Source organism: Euprymna scolopes, chromosome 6 (assembly GCF_053919585.1).
Source record: "Euprymna scolopes isolate OS-2025 chromosome 6, ASM5391958v1, whole genome shotgun sequence".
Taxonomy (NCBI): Eukaryota; Metazoa; Mollusca; class Cephalopoda; order Sepiida; family Sepiolidae; genus Euprymna; species Euprymna scolopes.
This window is the reverse complement of record NC_136487.1, coordinates 158,125,784-158,144,117: the sequence shown is the minus strand read 5'-3', so window position 1 is coordinate 158,144,117 and position 18,334 is coordinate 158,125,784. Positions and strand designations below refer to the sequence as shown.

At 32.1% G+C, this 18,334-nt stretch overlaps 2 protein-coding genes across 3 annotated transcripts in view; one reads left to right on the top strand and one right to left on the bottom strand.

Annotated features, from left to right (window-relative positions):
• LOC145278088 (interstitial collagenase-like) overlaps nucleotides 1-18,334 on the top strand; it is a 295,194-nt gene that overhangs the window by 250,906 nt on the left and 25,954 nt on the right. The gene's annotated exons all lie outside the window — the stretch shown is intronic.
• Nucleotides 4,355-17,984, bottom strand: LOC145278089 (collagenase 3-like). The gene is made up of 7 exons (XM_080130355.1): nucleotides 17,832-17,984; nucleotides 15,465-15,547; nucleotides 13,137-13,255; nucleotides 11,346-11,418; nucleotides 8,525-8,667; nucleotides 4,675-4,967; nucleotides 4,355-4,446 (listed from the first exon to the last, which is right to left on the bottom strand). The coding sequence occupies exons 1-6, from the start codon at nucleotides 17,958-17,960 to the stop codon at nucleotides 4,714-4,716; spliced, it is 801 nt and encodes a 266-aa protein (XP_079986481.1). The 5' UTR covers nucleotides 17,961-17,984; the 3' UTR covers nucleotides 4,355-4,446; nucleotides 4,675-4,713.

The following is an 18,334-nucleotide window of genomic DNA, read 5'->3' as shown; positions in this document are numbered from 1 at the left end:
AGGCGTGCAGTTCTAAGAAAGAAGCTTTGTTCATGGAATCCACGTTTTGATTTAGGCACAGATAAAGAGTGGGGGAAGGTTTTCACAGTGGATTCGGCTAGACGGGTGTTTTTCGTGAAAGATTGGCGAGGGGGGACCAGAGATTGGAGTTTAGACGAGCACCTGCCATGGAAATAACGATAAAACAAGGGTAGGCTCGCAACGTCTCTTCTGTGGGAGAGAGGTTGCAGGGTAGAGAAAAGGGCATCCCCCACTAAGCCACAAAGACTATTTTGTACTCTGTCAAGGCAGGATAGGTTGTTTTTAGCAGCTCCTGCCCAGATATGGCAACAGTATTCCATCCTTGGACGGAGTTGGCTTTTATATAGATAGAAAATTGCATCAGTAGTGAGATATCTTCTGGAGCGGGAGAAGGATCTCACCATCTTTCCAGCGACCTTGGCAACAGACTTGATGTACGTGTTCCATTTCAGATCAGGAGTAAAGGTCAAACCCAGAAGCTTGTCAAAACACGCGGCCTCTCTCAGACGAGAGCCATCCATCCCAATTGATGCCAGATGGGGATCTTTCTGTAGTGAAACGAATTGGTCAAAGGTTTGAAGTCGAACGCTTGCGAAAAGGGAAATCTTGATCTGGTCGCTCTAGAACATCGACTTTGAAGGACGAGCAGAGGCTTAAATTAACTGCTTTTAAGGATCGAAAGAAAACTTATGTTGACCATAGCAAAGAATTCAAAACAGGGGCTGGAAATTCTCTCTCTAGGTATACAATAGCTAGGGGAATGGAATAGATTTTCCTCTAAAAGTTATGCAAAGAAGCCATTTTTATCTAAGAAGAACATCAACGATAGAAAGATTTTTCTCGTGTTATGGTAAGAAAGATACAGACTGGTTCAGGAATGTTTTCTGGTCAGATGAATCAAAATTTTGTCTTGGTAGTGATGCTCCCGATGCTCCCGAATGGTGCAGTCGAAGAACTGGAGAAAGATTTTCGACAAGTAACATAAAAATGACATTTAAACATGGGAATGGAAGGATAATGGTATGGGGAACTTTTACTGCAACAGAAGTTGGGGAACTTATTTGATGTGAGAAGTCAATCAATGCACAGGAATACATTCGAATATTAGAAACAGGACTGTTACCAAGTATCCAGAAGCTGGCAATATCCCTGAACATTATTTTTCAACATGATAATACCCCTTGCACACACTGCTAATGTCACAAAAAATGGTTTTCTGATAATTCAATTGATGTGTTATTTTGGCTAGGTCAAAGCACCGATTTAAACCCAATCGAGAATATTTGGTCCACATTTTTCGTGCATTGGCCGGAAGAACTTTTGAGAACAATGACAAACTGTAGGAAGCTGTGCAAAGCGAATGGAATATCATCTCCTCTCCACAATGTTCCACTTTGGTTGAGAGCATTTCTAAAAGATTGATCTTTTAAAGAAATCAAAAGGGAATGCGATTCCATCCTAGGCATTTATTAAAGTAAATGCCTTGGTCCGTGTTATTAGTCTCGTTTAAGTTTCCTTGTTCAATTTTTCTTTGTTCAATATAGCTTTTAGTGCAATAAAATGTATAAAATTTGTTTGGCTCATTTTCTTTCACGTGTGTATTATGTTAAACTTATGAATACTGCATGTAGTAAGGGTTGAACCTTCGATCCACAGAAGTATGCCACTTTGAACTGATTGTTAATGAACACCTTTACTCATTGGGCCACATTTTCAGGAAGTTGTTGAAATGTTCTTTTATCTCTTAGGTATCTGTCCTGGGTAGTCCTTGAAGATCTACACTCCCAGGCCTTGCGTTTCCTCTTTAGGCTGGAGTTAGGTCATTGCTAACTGCCTGATGCACCCTGACCGGAGAATGTCAACGGAGCTCCCCGACAATTACACTGGGCAACAATGTTTTACTTCCTGAATATTGTCTACATTTCTACTACTGATTTAGGGGTTTGTTTGTTTGTTTGTTTGTTTGTTTGTTTGTTTTTTTGTTTTTGTTTTTGTTTTTGGCATGGCTGAATCAGAAAATGACATCCGTTTCTCTGCATAAGGTCAGGGTTTTGTGCTAAGTTCATTTGAAAAAATCAGATCTTGTAACAAAATCGATTACATTTTTCTGGCATTATCAGCTGAGTTTTGTCAACACATATCATCCTAAATATGTTTTCAAGAGAAAAAAAAACATTTTGCCAAGAACATACATTGATTACCTGATAGAAATATCGATTAATCTAAATTGAATTGTGGATATTGATAAAGGTAAGTCCACGTAAATTGCTTATTGCTTCACTATTGTTCAAACTTCAGGATTTGAAATTCTGTTTCTTCGAACATGAAATGCTCAGCGGCAGGGAAGTTTCTCTTTAGAGTCCAACAGTAGTCAGCCATCATAACTGCGTCCCAGCGACCTTGACACCTGGTCTCTATCTGTCTCAGATCCTGCTCGTAACTCACTGAGTCCAGGTTCTCAGGAAATCGATCCATATGTGAAAATAAGTAGTGCATCTTGACTCTCACGTTGCAGCCTAGGTTTCTGAGAGCATTCAGCATGTTGTTGACAAGTTCTGCATGGTTTCTGACCTTATTGTTGCCAAGAAAGTTCTTCACTACCAGGACAAATGCATTCTACGCTTACAATTCTCCTTCGTTCATTAAGTTTTCAATCTCTGGATTTCTGATGAGCCGCCGAATCTGAGAACTTTCAACTTCTCCATTATCAATCCTAAAAAAGCCTGGTACAAGTAAGTGAAGCGGTCAGCATCCTCGTCCAAAGTCTTGGTGAACTACTTGATTAAGCCAAGCTAGATGTGCAGCGGTGGGAAGAATATTCTCTCTGTGTCCACCAGAAGGTCTTCGGTGACATTCCTTTCTTTACAAGACACCAATTCCTCACGCACACGCCATTCCTTCTTCGTGTATGCTGAGCACCAATTTTTGGAAAATTTCAAGGTTTTATGATTTCAAACTGATTCCTTTTCGACATAATTACTTGGAACTATCGAACCTGAATAATTCCTGTCATTAAAATAATCATTTATAACGAAAACAATTATTCGATATGGCATTTTATTCCAACTAACTTCTAAAATGTTACACACATGCGTACATGTGAACAAAAAAGTAAAAAAAAAAAAACATGTGGCCATAATTCAAAAACTTGACCTTATTGACCAAAACCAATGTAATATTTTAATTAAGTGCATCAAATTCGTCATAAATCAACTGGAAGAACGCAGGTAACAAATTTGTTGCTGACCAGTGAATCGGAAAATGAAGATGTGTTAACGGATCGTGATTATTGGAGAAAGTTTTCAGTGGTATTTGAAGTTGGGAATATGGTATTATTAGAAGTTGGGAATATGGTATTATTTGAAGTTAGGAATATGGTATTGTTAGAAATTGGGAATATGGTATTATTTGAAGTTGGGAATATGGTATTATTAGAAGTTGGGAATATGGTATTATTAGAAATTGGGAATATGGTATTATTTGAAGTTGGGAATATGGTATTATTAGAATTTGGGAATATGGTATTATTTGAAGTTGGGAATATGGTATTATTAGAAGTTGGGAATATGGTATTATTAGAAGTTGGGAATATGGTATTATTTGAAGTTGGGAATATGGTATTATTAGAAATTGTCTGTATTTTTGAGATGAGGTGTTTTCATTGATTGAGATTGTCGGACTGACTTCCTCATCTTGGTTGTTATTGTCAAGTGACAATAACAACCAAGATGAGGAAGTCAGTCCGACAATCTCAATCAATGGTATTATTAGAAGTTGGGAATATGGTATTATTTGAAGTTGGGAAAAATTGAAGTTAAAAAAAGAGTTACAAGAATAAAACAGAAATTGTTACGCTACGCTTTTTTTTTTTTTTTGCTTGCTTTTTTTTTTTTGCTTGTTTTTTTTTTCGTTATATTTTTTTATTTCTGTTGATTTTATTATATTTAAATGTTTTGTTCAGTATTTTCCATAAGTACTACTGTTGCGCTTTGATAATCGGCGACGATCGGCGGTTGACGTCATGTTCCGAGTCAAGCTGAACGGCCAGTTTTACGTCTGCTTCAAGTTCTGTACAAGTACGGATTGCTTTAATCAATAAGGATAAACGTGTATTATTCTTACTTACCTTTGCCTCTACTAAAGATTAAACAACCAACTCATAGAAGACTCACACACAAAATTGATTCTTGATAAACGACTTTTGCGCCATGACCCACATTTCTAAATGATACTAATTATCAATACTTGTCTAAAAGTTTTCCAAATTTTTGATTTTGAGAAAATGAACAAAAACAAAAACACGACTCTTTCCACTTGTTTATATAGTTTTATTGGTTCAACAAATTAAAACAGATTCGTTTGAAATGGTTACAAATAAGCGCTGCTCCACTAATTAATTCCAGTCTCTACAGCCAATCACCATGTCTGAAATATAAATACGGATCCAAGTTAAATACTTTTCAAATAATAAAAATTTAAACCTAATTATCGATATATATATATATATATATATATATATATATATATATATATAAGACCAATTAAATACGTATCTTTCATGTATCTATATATAAATATAATTTCTACAGGTCCAGCTAGTTTCAATGAAGTCAAAATGGGAAAAAGAAAAAACAATAATTTTAGTGTACAAACCTTGTGTTGTGGATGGAGATAAAATGCTGGTGTTTGCTTTTATGCATACAAATCTTTCATCCTCTTGATGTCATTGGCGCCAAGATGAGTTTGACCATTGAACCAAGGATTCATAATTTGACCTTTTGTTTTGTCGTGTGATAATCCCAACGAATGTCCACTTTCGTGCAAGACGATGGAGGAAATCTCAAAACCCGAACCTTTTTTATGTTTGAATTTTTCATCATCGTCAAAATGCATGTCGCCTCCTGTAATTTTGGTTGAGGGAGGAAAGGCATGGGCGAGCACTCCATCTGGAAAAAAAACCCAAAGAAACAGATAAATAGTAGGCGTAGCAAACGTTCATACGAAAACATCAAAAGATTTTATATTATTCGGAATCCGATTTTCATTTTTGCTATTTTCACAATGTTTTGGACGAAGTAGTATCCGGAATTCTTCAAGTAAATCTTTACAAACTTGAAAATCTTTTTTTCAAACTCGAGAACTTATAAGGTCAGAAAAATTCCCAAATTCAATAAAAATGTGTCGGAAGAAGACAGGACTTTACATCGGACGAAACGTTGTGCAGATAAAAACCAGATCATAAATAGTGTATGATTAGAGGTGACTTCAATAAGTTTCCCGACTTTTCCCATGTGATCACTTTTATTGATAGTACACACATGAAAATCTTATCCCCTAGAAGTAATCTCCTCCGAATGCAATGCACTTGTTGTGCCCTTCCAACAACTTCTCGAAGGCCTCATGGAAGTCCTCTTATGTGGGCGTGTCAATGATATTCGTCACAGCCTCTTTCATGTTTTCAATTGTCTCATAATGACAGCTTCTTAGGTTTTCCTTGAGTTTAAGAAATAATCAGGGATGAAGGTTCCGATAATAAGGAGGATGAAGAATTGTCTAGGTATCCATCTTCGCCAAATAGTCTGTGAGAAGGATGATCTTCACGTCAACCTTCCACATTTTCAGTTCCTTGCGAACAATTATGTCTACAGTTCCTATACTGACATCAAACTCTGCATGTATTGTTTCTATAGACACACGACTATTCTCATCCATGAAAGTATTTATTTGGCCAATCAATGGTGGTGTTCTGAATTCCTTACCTCTTCCACGCCTCTCAGTATCCCTCACAGATTCCCTGCCTTCCTTGAATCTCTTATGCTATTCAAAAATTTATGCTCGATTCATGCAAGATGGCCACAAAGCAGTTTGAAGTATTCCATATGTTTCTGTGGTATTTTTTTTTCAAGTTTAAAACAGAATATTACTGCATATTGTTCTTCTAAAGTGTCCCCACGTCCAGATTACATTTTTTAAATTCACCAGCTGTGACAATCAGGCTTTAGTAGGATGTATTCCAAATCCTGCTAGAGCTGTTCTTTGAACCTGAAATCATAAAATTGATCAGTCCTCTCATAAGATGTATAGAAATGGCGTGTTGAATTTTAAAGAGTCTACGACAATTTTAAATGCCTTTACAAATACTTTACCAAACTGTATCAATGTATATAATGTTACACGTTGTCACTTTTCACATGCAAAACGTTTTCGTCCAATCTACAAAGAATTGTGAATAATCAGTCAGGCTATGAGAACAGAATATTCTATTCATTGTTTTGACTCTCGAGTATATATCCGACACAGTTATGCACGGTTAATTAACCGAGAACCACATTACTCTATATAAAAGCGTATAAGATATCAACGGATACCCACTCGAGAGTCAAAACAATGAAAAGAATATGCTGTTGTCCTAGCCCTAGTTAGTAGTCATGTCTATCAGTGAGTGAGAAGGCTTATAAAACAATACAGTGGATCTACTTTCTTTGCAACAACATTTCCAATGTCTTTAATAGAATTGTTTTAGTTGCCTGTGAATTTAAAGCCAAGGGATCTGAAAGATGAGCTTTCAGGTAGGGTGTTATTATTATTCGACACAGTTAGGCGCGGTTAATTAACCGAGAACCATGTTACTCTATATAAAAGCATATAAGATATTAACGGATACACACTCGAGAGTCAAAATAATTAGAAGAATATGCTGTTGTCCTAGCCCTGATAATCAGATATCGCTATGGTAAAAAGAATTCGGAATCTATCCACTTTAAAATGAATTGTTTCCAAATCAAATAATGTTGTCGCTTTCAAAAAGTGGAATTCGTTTTTTCGATTTGAAAAACATTTAACTATCAATTGTTTTTACGGTAAGAAGACAGGGATTATTACTTATTTTAAAAATCCATTTCCAGGATACGAGTTGTGATGAATATTAAGTATTGTTGGGAATCATTGTAGCTCTTTGATGTATATAAATAATAATTTTTTGCGTATTACGCGTAAAGTGTGTATTCGGAATGTTTATGACTGCTGCATTGGTGTCGTGTAATATTGATTTAACAGCCAGTCTGCGACACTGACTTCCGGAAATAAATAAATAAATAAAAATAAGACAGACAAAGTAAAACCTGGCTGAACAGTTGAATATAGTTCTCTTTATTTTCCTCCATTAAGAAGAGATACTACTTTCGAAAATTAGGGATATCAGCATGATGTTGGCAAATAAACGTAATATAATTTAAACTTATTGAAAATTTCTTCTAATGTTGCCATTATTTATTTATATGCTAATTCGTGTTCACGGTGTTTTCTACGAACCACATTGATATAGCCTTCAAACACAACTCCTTTCTTATTATACAGTTTCGTGGATTTGTGGATTTTTTCGTGTTTTACATCTGTAATAATTTCTATATTTACATCTGTAATAATTTCTATGTTTACATATATAGTACTTTCTATGTCTACATCTGTAATAGTTTATTATTATTATTATTATTATTATTATTATTATTATTATTATTATTATTATTATTATTATTATTGGCTCACAATGAGCTTTCACACAGGTCATCAAAGATCTCATTTGATAGAGCGTGTGGTTTTCCCTGGAAGTTGAGTGATAACAGGTGTCCCTAGATTTCTCGTTAGCAGCGGCCATTGGTCTTTACTGGAATTTGAGTGGCAATAAGCCCCATCAAAGGTCCCAGTTCTCTTCGCACTTATACAGTCGAGGTCCGGTTAGTGCTCACTCCTCGGTCTTTCCTTCCTCCTTGACTACATGCCTATTCGGTCTCACTCTTTTTGGGGAGAGGTGGCAGTGATATGGTAATAGTGGATGGGGTGGGGTTAGAGAAATTATAGGGATGCAGTTTCAATGTTCTTGGTTCCATGTAGCGCTTCATGTTTTGTCTCTGTAGCAGTTTGTCTGGTCTACGCTTGTGGTTCATATGTGTGAGTCTCCACATTCAAGGGTTTTCCTTAATATTTCAGCTGTTTTCATTATTGTTGTTCGTTGTATTTTTCCAGTCATTCCTCTGATTCCAATTTCTTCCATTCTTTTTTCAAAGTTTTTCGGGATTGTTCCTAGTACTTCTACTATTATAGGTATTATTTTGATTTTCTTCATCTTCCATATCCCTTTTAACTTTGTGGATAGCTCTGTGTGTTTGCTCCGTTTTTCCTTTTCTTTGATATTCACCCTATTGTCGGCTGGAACAGCAAAGTCAATGATTTGACAGGATCTTTCTTTCTTGTTAATTATTATTATTATTATTATTATTATTATTATTATTATTATTATTATTATTACTAGTGCTAAAGAAATATAATTATTAAACGTAAATTATACAAACTGATATAAAAATAACCGTCGCCTTTCCACGGGTTCACTACTTATTTAAAACTGCAATTAAACGTTAATTTTAGTTCAATTTGTAAATACAATAAAGAAAACTGTTGACTGAAAAAAACATAAAGATTCATAAAAACAAAACTGTTAAAAACATACAAGGTCCATCGAATGGTCTGTCACATGGTGGGTGCTTTTTAGTGACAAATAAAATTTCCATGATACAACTGCCTGATTTAACTCGTTTAAATTTCATTTTTGTGGGACCTTCCCATAAAGTCAATGCGGCGGCCACTGCTCTCCTACAACAAGAGAAATAATTTGAATTAAAGGATAAACAAAGCCACATTTTAAGATGGTTGTTTTGAAATGACTAAGTGTTATTTCCTAAAACGATTTGATAATATTTAAAAATTATTTAATAGTATTTAAGATGATTTCCCATTGTTTTAAATGATATAATATTGTTTTAAATGATATAATATTGTTTTAAATGAGTTAATATTGTTTTAAATGATTTAATATTGTTTTAAATGATATAATATTGTTTTAAATGATTTAATATTGTTTTAAATGATATAATATTGTTTTAAATGATTTAATATTGTTTTAAATGATATAATATTGTTTTAAATGATTTAATATTGTTTTAAATGATTTAATATTGTTTTAAATGATATAATATTTTTAAAATTATATAATATTGTTTTAAATGATATAATATTGTTTTAAATGATATAATATTGTTTAAAATGATTTAATATTTTTTTAAATGATTTAATATCGTTTTAAATGATTTAATATTATTTTAAATGATTTAATATTGTTTTAAATGATATAATATTGTTTTAAATGATTTATTATTGTTTTGAATGATATAATATTGTTTTAAATTATTTAATACTGTTTTAAATGATATAATATTGTTTTAAATGATTTAATATTGTTTTGAATGATATAATATTGTTTTAAATGATTTAATATTATTTTAAATGATATAATATTATTTTAAATGATTTAATATTGTTTTAAATGATATAATGTTGTTTAAAATGATGTAATATTGTTTTAAATGATTTAATATTGTTTTAAATTATATATATTGTTTAAAATGATTTAATATTGTTATCAAGTGATATAATATTGTTTAAAATGATTTAATATAGTTTTAAATGATTTAATATTTTTAAATGATTTAATATTGTTTTAAATGATATAATATTGTTTAATATGATTTCCTATTGTTTTAAATGATTAAACATTGTTTTAAATGATTAAATATTGTTTTAAAGATACAATATTGTTTTAAAATGATATAATATTATTTAAAATGATTTAATATTGTTTTCAAATGATATAATATTGTTTAAAATTATTTAATATTATTTTAAATGATATAATATTGTTTTAAATGATATAATATTGTTTAAAATGATATAATATTGTTTTAAATGATTTAATATTGTTTTAAACGATATAATATTGTTTTCAAATGATATAATATTGTTTTAAATGAGTTAATATTGTTTTAAATGATTTAATATTGTTTTAAATGATATAATATTGTTTTAAATGATATAATATTGTTTTAAATGATTTAATATTTTTAATTATTTAATATTGTTTTAAATGATTTTATATTGTTTTAAATGGATTAATATTGTTTTAAAATTATTTAATAGTATTTTAAGATGATTTTATACTTTTATTAAATTATTTAATATTGTTTTTTAAATGATTTCAGTCGATATAAACTCTGACCTTCTTCAGGTGTATCTTGTCGAACTCGGGAATGTTTCTGTCGAACTCTGGAATTAGGATTGAATTTCGAACAGAACCTTTATTTACTTCACGGGGGTAGTTTGCTATTGTTCTATCAACCAAGGTCCTAAGTAATTTGCAATTGTAATTTTCTGTCGCCCACACTGAGGATTGAACCTTCAATATCCAGGAAAATATCACTTTTTACAATTGATTTTTCCAAGTACTCTAACCACTGCGCCACGGGCTCTATGATATTCTCCTTAAGGTTGAAGGTTCAATCCTCAGTGTGGGCAACCGCAAAATACAATTGCGAATTACTTAGGACCTCTATCCAGTCATGGCTGATGGAACAAGAACACGCTATCCCCGGGAAGTAATAAAGGTTCTGTTCGAAATTCCGTCCTAATTCCTGAGTTCGACAGAAACATTCCCGAGTTCGATCAGATACAACTGAAGAAGGTCGGAGTTTATATCGACCGAAACGTTACGAAAATCACAGTCAAGATGAGAACAGTTGTCCGATGAATCCAAATAATATGAATAACCGATCCTCATTTCCAAAATTCAAAAACGTGATTAATATTGTTTTTAAATGATTAAATGTTGTTTTTAAATTATATGATATTGTTTTTAAATGATTTAATTAGGTTTTTAAATTATTTACTATTGTTTTTAAATATTTTTCTATTATTTTATAAAGATTTAATCTTATATTCACATGATTTAATATTGTCTTCAAATCATTTAATATTGATTTTTCAATGATTGACTATTGTTTCTTAAAATAATGTAATATTGCTTTAAATGATTTAATATTGTTTTTAAATGATTTTATATTTTCTTCAAATTATTTAATAATGTTTGTATATAATTTAATAAGGTTTTCAATGATTTTATACTGCGTTTAAATTATTTTATATTGGTTTTTCAATGATTTAATATAGTTTCTTAAAATGATTTAATATTGTTTTCAAATTATTTAATATTATTTTAAATGATTTAGTATTTGTTTTTTATGACTTCATATTGTTTTTCAAAATGATATAATATTGTTTTCAAATGATTCAATATTATTTTTAAATGATTTATTATTGCGTTTAAATGATTTAATATTGTTTTTAAATGATTTGATTTTTTTTAATGATTTGATATTGTTTTTAAATAATTTAATATCGTTTTCCGAAGAAAAAGGTGAACGAATTGTGTAAGTAATTACCGTGTGGCTCTTTTTTTGACGTCTTTTGTGTAAGTTTTGATTTTGTAGGTCATTGTTGAAACGTTCCATTTGGCTAAAAGAAAAAAGGTAGAAAGTGTTTAAAAATGAACCCTGTTTCATTTCGACATTTGAGTAAGATATCTCTTGTATCTAGATAATTAATTGTATTATATTTATACGCATACCATGCGAATAATTTACCATTTAAAATGACACCTCATAAATACACGACCGGCATCACCTGCGTCCATTACTTTGTGAATGGCAATTTCGATAGTTAATTCTTTAGTTGTAAGTCGTCTTCGCTTTAGAAAAGAAGAAAATGTTGCTCCAAACAAAATGGCGATATAAATCCAGAGAAGCTTTGAACTGTAAAAGCTTGCAGACGAAGACGAACAACAGAGTTTCTTCCTGTGTGAAGACGAAATGGTTATGTGCAAGAATTCTAAAAGATTCATTATATTTTATGAAATATTTTCGGTTTCTGATTAGTTGATATCAGAGACTGCTTCCATCTGATTGCTTAGTTCTTATCACTTCCTCTCTATAATTACGACTTTCTCACTTTTTGTAATCATACCCTCAGTTTCGGACCTTGTATTGAGGCGGCGATCGAGGCTGAAGATGGCTGCATTAAATATATGTCAGCTCTACTACATAATCAAGTTATCGCAATTGATTTTTTTCAATAAAAGTTTTAAAATAAGGCTGTAGTATTGTTTTATTTAGGGCGGCACTTTTATCGGTCCACCCTGCACTAAAAGAAACATAAGAGCGTGATATAGTTTAGGAAGTTTTATTCAGACATAAAGACAAGTATTTATACTTATAGATTAAAGAGTTTTTATTTAAGGGAGATAATCTAACTTGTGCTATTACTCCTTAATTTAGCATCGCCCAAGAAAACTATGCAAATATAATCCCTTTGTCATTTAATGTTTTTCACCTGATAAATCCCTTCTCAATTGAAAGAAATATTTACGCATTGTCTGTATGTTTATTTAACCCAGCTTTGTGGTTTTAATATAAGTGAAAGACCGAAAATTGTAATCGGTTCTTTCCTTATTAATGCAACAGTGTTGTTCATTAATGCTATGTAATCAATATCTATGTATTATTGAGCTATGGGTTAGCCTTGATTCTTAAGATTTTGTAAAACGAGAAGGACTGAAACTCCAAAATAAAACCAGATGGTTTTCTGACAATCAGCACACGCCGTGCGTTTGTACCATGATCTCTGGCGTACCTGATCGATTTCATCGATAACATGATGGATGATGGAATATCATGATGGACTCTCAGGTATCTTGTGGTGTTTTTTACACAGGAATCACCACTTATCAAGGCCCAGAGGCCACTCGAGGATAAGGATTAATTAATACATTAGTCAATGTGATTATAGCGTAGTATACATAAGTAGTGGAATGTTTGTAAGTTGGATTAGATAGGGGGATGGTTGATCAAGAACTTGTTTATATTGGTCTTGATGACAATCAGATTGTAGTCAGCTGGAAAAGAGTTCCACGGGCGTGCATTTCTAAGAAAGAAGCTCCGTTCATGGAATCTACATTTAGCTTTAGGCACAGATAAAGAGTGTGGGAAACTATTGATAGTGACTCTGGCCAGACGAGTGTTTTGGCGGGGGAAGAACCATAGATTGAAGCGCAGGCGCAATAATAATGTTTAAAAAAATATCAGCGCGAAATTTCGCCACAGTTCAATTATTATTTGACAATTACCAAAATATGTTGTTTTTCTGAAGATGAAATCAGAAACGATTCACTGACTTACAATTTGTCGGTCTGTCTATTTCGATATCTTTCATTCCACAACGAGGCTTCAACATAACTTCTCGAGTCTCTTCGTCTGTTACTCCAGTCACTTCCAATCCGGCAAATTCCTGAAATGACCTTGAGAAACCACACAAGTAATAATGACAGTTATGTTGTTTTAATATGCGACAATTACGAATAGACATATGTACTTAGGCATTTTTATAAAAATCAAATTTAAGTGTGTGAAAACTATAAAATTGTGTGGACAAAATCGATAAACAATGAAAAGTAAGGATTATATAAAGAATCGATATCATTCTACTACGTTAGTTGTTTTGTATCTATTTTCTTGTGATTTTTCAAATTACGTAACTTATATATATATATTTCAAATTACGTAACGTATATATATATATATATATATATATATATATATATATATATATATATATATATATATATATATATTTATAAAATATAGACAGAAATAGAGAATTGGTGTAGTACATTACAACTAATTTAAATATAAAAATATTTAAACTGTGAAACTAATGTTATATATACTGTTATAAAAAAAAGATCGTTTCATAGAGAAAAAACATTGCAAAAATCGTAATGATAAGCCTCAAATATTCATGTAGTTTTCTTCAAAATGCCTGCAAGTTTCGTCCTATAGAACCAAAGATATGAACATTTCAATATTCAATTTGGCTTCGAGTATAGATATATCCATATCGATATATATATGTGTGTGTGTGTGTGTGTGTGTGTGTGTGTGTGTGTGTGTGTGTGTGTGTGTGTGCATATATATATATAGAGAGAGAGAATAAATGACCAAAAGTTATATTCCAAAATTCATGATGTTGGCCATCTTATAATTTATTCCTTTAACTCAGTTGACTTAGACAATTCTTGACATATATATATATATTATATATATTATTGACATATATTATATATATATATATATATATATATATATATATATATATATATATATATTGATATATATATTATATATATATTAATATATTACACATAATATATTACTTTACTGTGGGGTGATAAAAAAGAGAGTACATCTATATTATACAATTAGGAGTGGAGGAAGAACTAAATATTTAATTAGTATAGGGAATAGAAATGGATCATGATATCATAACTTAGTTTGATAGTAATTTTTATAGATGTAAAGTTGAGTTTGTTAAATAAGGTAATTTATGGATTAGAAAAATTAAATGGTAATAATCACAATATTAAAATGTATTTATAGTAATCAGACTCCAAATATTTATTTAAAAATAAAATATATATGATGCAACAAGTGATTATGAATTGATTGATAAGTGGTTTCAAATGTATAAAGCAAATGGTTTAATTGTTTGAATGAATGTAAAAATCAATGCGATAGTTATAAGATATATCTATTGAAAATCTATTAAGATAAACTATATATTTTAATATACATACTCATTAAATTAACGTCTATGAATTCATTTCGGAATTATTAGTTAAATTATTAAAAAATAAATAAATAAAAATTAATTAAAGTACATAGGAGAGGGGGTTTAAAGTATAAGGAAAACCTGAGTTGGATATAGTCTAGAATTTTGGGGGCTAAACAATATTTATAAATCTTATTAACTAGAATTAAAATTAGAATTAGTTTTAACTTTAATATACATTTATTTAATTATAATTAAAATAATATGTTATCAGAGTAATAAGCTCTGAAAGATACTTATTAGAGAATTAGGATATATACAATGATAAACAAAAATTATACTTAAATAAAAAAACAGATTCGAAAATATTTATTAATACTAGTATGTAGAATTGAGTAAAGTTTGTGAAATGTAAAATTAAAAATATAACTTTCAATATAAATAATAATGATGGCGCTGATATTGATAATAATATGAATAAATATATAAATAAATAAAAATTAAAGTAAATGTAAGTAATTAATTTACAATTCAACATTAGAAAAGATATGATGTATAACTTAATAACTTATGACTATAGATTGAAATAATTTTTAATACTAACATTTTATATTGTAAAAATTTGTCAAAGTTAAAAAAATTGATCTTTTTTTTTTTGCTCAACATACACCTCCAAAAACCCAGGCAACACCGGACTGAAATGCTAGGATATATATATATATATATATATATATATAGAGAGAGAGAGAGAGAGAGAGAGAGAGAGAGAGAGAGAGAGACAGACAGACAGACAGACATACAGACAGACAGACAGACAAATAGACAGACAGACAGACAGACAGTAGGGACAGGGAGAGAGTTGAGGATTGGATAAAAATGAAAAGTTGTGAATAACATACCTAATGGCGTTTGTTCTGATTTCGTCATAATCGTCTGAAAGTTCGTTCACATCATTCATGTAACCATATCTATGGAGATAATCCTGTCGAGGATAACCAATAGATTAATTCAGCTGATTAAAACGTATTTGTATTGAAGAGGAGAGTTACAAAATAGGGAGATAATTTCATCGGGTCAAAGGGGAGTAACTATGTATAAACGTCGATTAATATCTTATTGTATGGAGACATTTCTGCAAAAACTTACAAAAAATAAATTTGTAATGAATTCATGTGACCCAACCAGCTTCGATGGTCGGAGATTACACCAAAGAGGAAAGGGCAAGGAGAGCCGGATTAGAGCTATGGTAAAAAAAAAAAAAAATGCACCAGAGAAAGGCTAATGAGAGCTGAATTAGAGCCGTTTATTAAGGTGGCAAATCCCGAGATCATTAAACAATATTACTCTAAATTATTTTTAAGTATCTAGCTATGTTTAGACTAGATGGGTGGCGTTACAGGTCGGTTTACAGGTCGGGGCCGAAAATTAACCGGTCTGTGGAAATCGTTGATGAGAAACTTTGTTCAGCGAAAAGTTAATTGGTGTGCATGATGGAGGTGACTAATTTTCCAATTCAGGTCGCACCAGAGTATAACGGATTAGACGAAGATTGGTTCGATACAACCCCAAGACCAGCCAGACTCTACCGAATCCTTCCTTTATAAGGGGTTGCAGAGCAAAGAAAAATCAGTTGAGTTCAAGTTTTTGAACTCTATTTATACTCGAGAGAAGTTACTGTCTACCGCTCCACCCAGCGTGAAAGCACTCGTTGACTGACCGATCGAAAAGTAAGGAATCGATTATTTAAAACAAGAAAAGTGCCCCGTTTGTACAACCATCTTGACTGCCAGACAAAAAGAAAATATAATCGAGATTTTATTTTTATTCTCCTGTGAAAAACTACATAATTATATTTGTTTTTTTCTTGTGAATAATTAATCTTTATACGAAAACTAAAAGCTGAATCAGCGTCGATTTATTATTATTATTATTATTATTATTATTATTACTTGTGAGTTAACTTCAGAGAAAAAACAACCATATTGAGTTATTTTTTTCAGCAGACGCTCAAAAGAAAGAGAGAGGATCATCAAACTACCACATCTAGTATTCAGCCTCTAGCGCCATATAAACCTTGTCATCGTAGAAACGGTTTAGACAGCACCGTTGGACTTTTGTGGATGTTCAAGCCGAACCACCTAGAACTACACTGGTAACTGTGTGGACACCACGGTCTTCTCGTGTTGCGTCTTAACTGAGGAAAGTCGGGTCTTCGCACATTGTTATAATGTAGTAGAGTTAACATCTATTCGATGTAGCCGCCTTCAGCTTCAATCACCGCCTCAGTACGGGTCCGGAATTAAGAGCATGCCTTTTCCACAAGCGCCGGCGGGAGCTCGACGAATACTCGGCGTATCGCGGTGATCAGGACGGCTTTGGTGTTGTGGAGGGTCATGTTGGTGATGTTCTCGATGTATGGCTAAACGGGGGAGGAGAAGGCTAGTGAGAGCTGAGTACAAAGTCGTAGCACTCCTTATGGCGTCAAGCTTGAGTCTCTTCGGACTTGTGGGCCGGAACGGGGTCCTGCTGCCACACTCAGGGTTTGCCAGCGGCCACCTGATTTCACCAGAGGATCACCACACTCTTCAGCGCATCCAGGTACACTTTGGGTTTTACTTTTAAGCCGACTTCGAAGGTGTGAGGTGACATGATGTGGCCCTCATTTGAATCTACACCAAAGACCATAACCGTGGCCGGAAACTTTGTTGAGCTGTGCCCTTAAACGTTAAACCGTCCGGATTTGCATGTTGAGGGTGCTGGCAAGTCAAAATAGGAATAATTCAGTATAAGTCGCATATATTAGTAAATCTATAGTGCTCAATATCTTGAATAGATCAAATATGCTCAAGCATTGTCACCCAGAAAAACAATGTGACTCTCTCAAGAAAATCTACTCGTGATAGAAAGTGATAGTCTTCAAAAAGTGCTCAATATCCTAAGAATAGCAGGTATGTGCAAATGCAACTTTGTTTTTCTCTTTGTCTTATATGGTGCTGGGCAACGCCGCGTAGTTCGGCTATTTAACAATAAACGGTTTATTTCTAAGATAGGAGATAAAGCCTTGGATAGTAGAGCTCTTAAAACTAAATAGAATACTACCCCAGCCCGGCAGCAACAAACTCACTGTCGGAATGATTGGTACGGACATCTATTAAAGCTGTATCAGCTTATGTAATCTACACTGATTCTTGCATGAAGTGACTTAATGTTGTGTTCGACACCTGTGAAGAGATGATGAAAAAATCCGAAAAATAAACTTTACTCACGTCAACATTTAAATCGTCTAGATATCCGGGCGTTGCCTTCTGTTCAGCGCTGCTAGGAGTTACTACTTGAAAAATCGGATTTGCAGTCACTGCGGACCAAATAAGAAGAACCACAAACAACGTCAACATTTTTTCTTTGTTCTCGATGCGTTCCAAGAGAGTGTCTTCAATGGAATGATGTCTTCTCACCAAATCCCGCTTCTATTTATACAGAGTTTTGATTAGACATTCATGTAGCAGCTGGATATTTAAAAGATAATGACGATTTATAATAATTTAATCACATTTTTTCATCAAAATCGATTTCAACTCATTAAAAGGAAAATTTAGATTTTCAAACTGATTAACAAATTCAAACTAACAAATGTTTTGCATCAATGATTTCTCTCTAAGCGTTTTTTAAACTTATCCTGAATATCTAAACGTTTTTTAAACTTATCCTGAATATCTGAAAATTCTCGATTTTTTTGTTTTATTCTTGATTTTGATTTATTTTTATATGC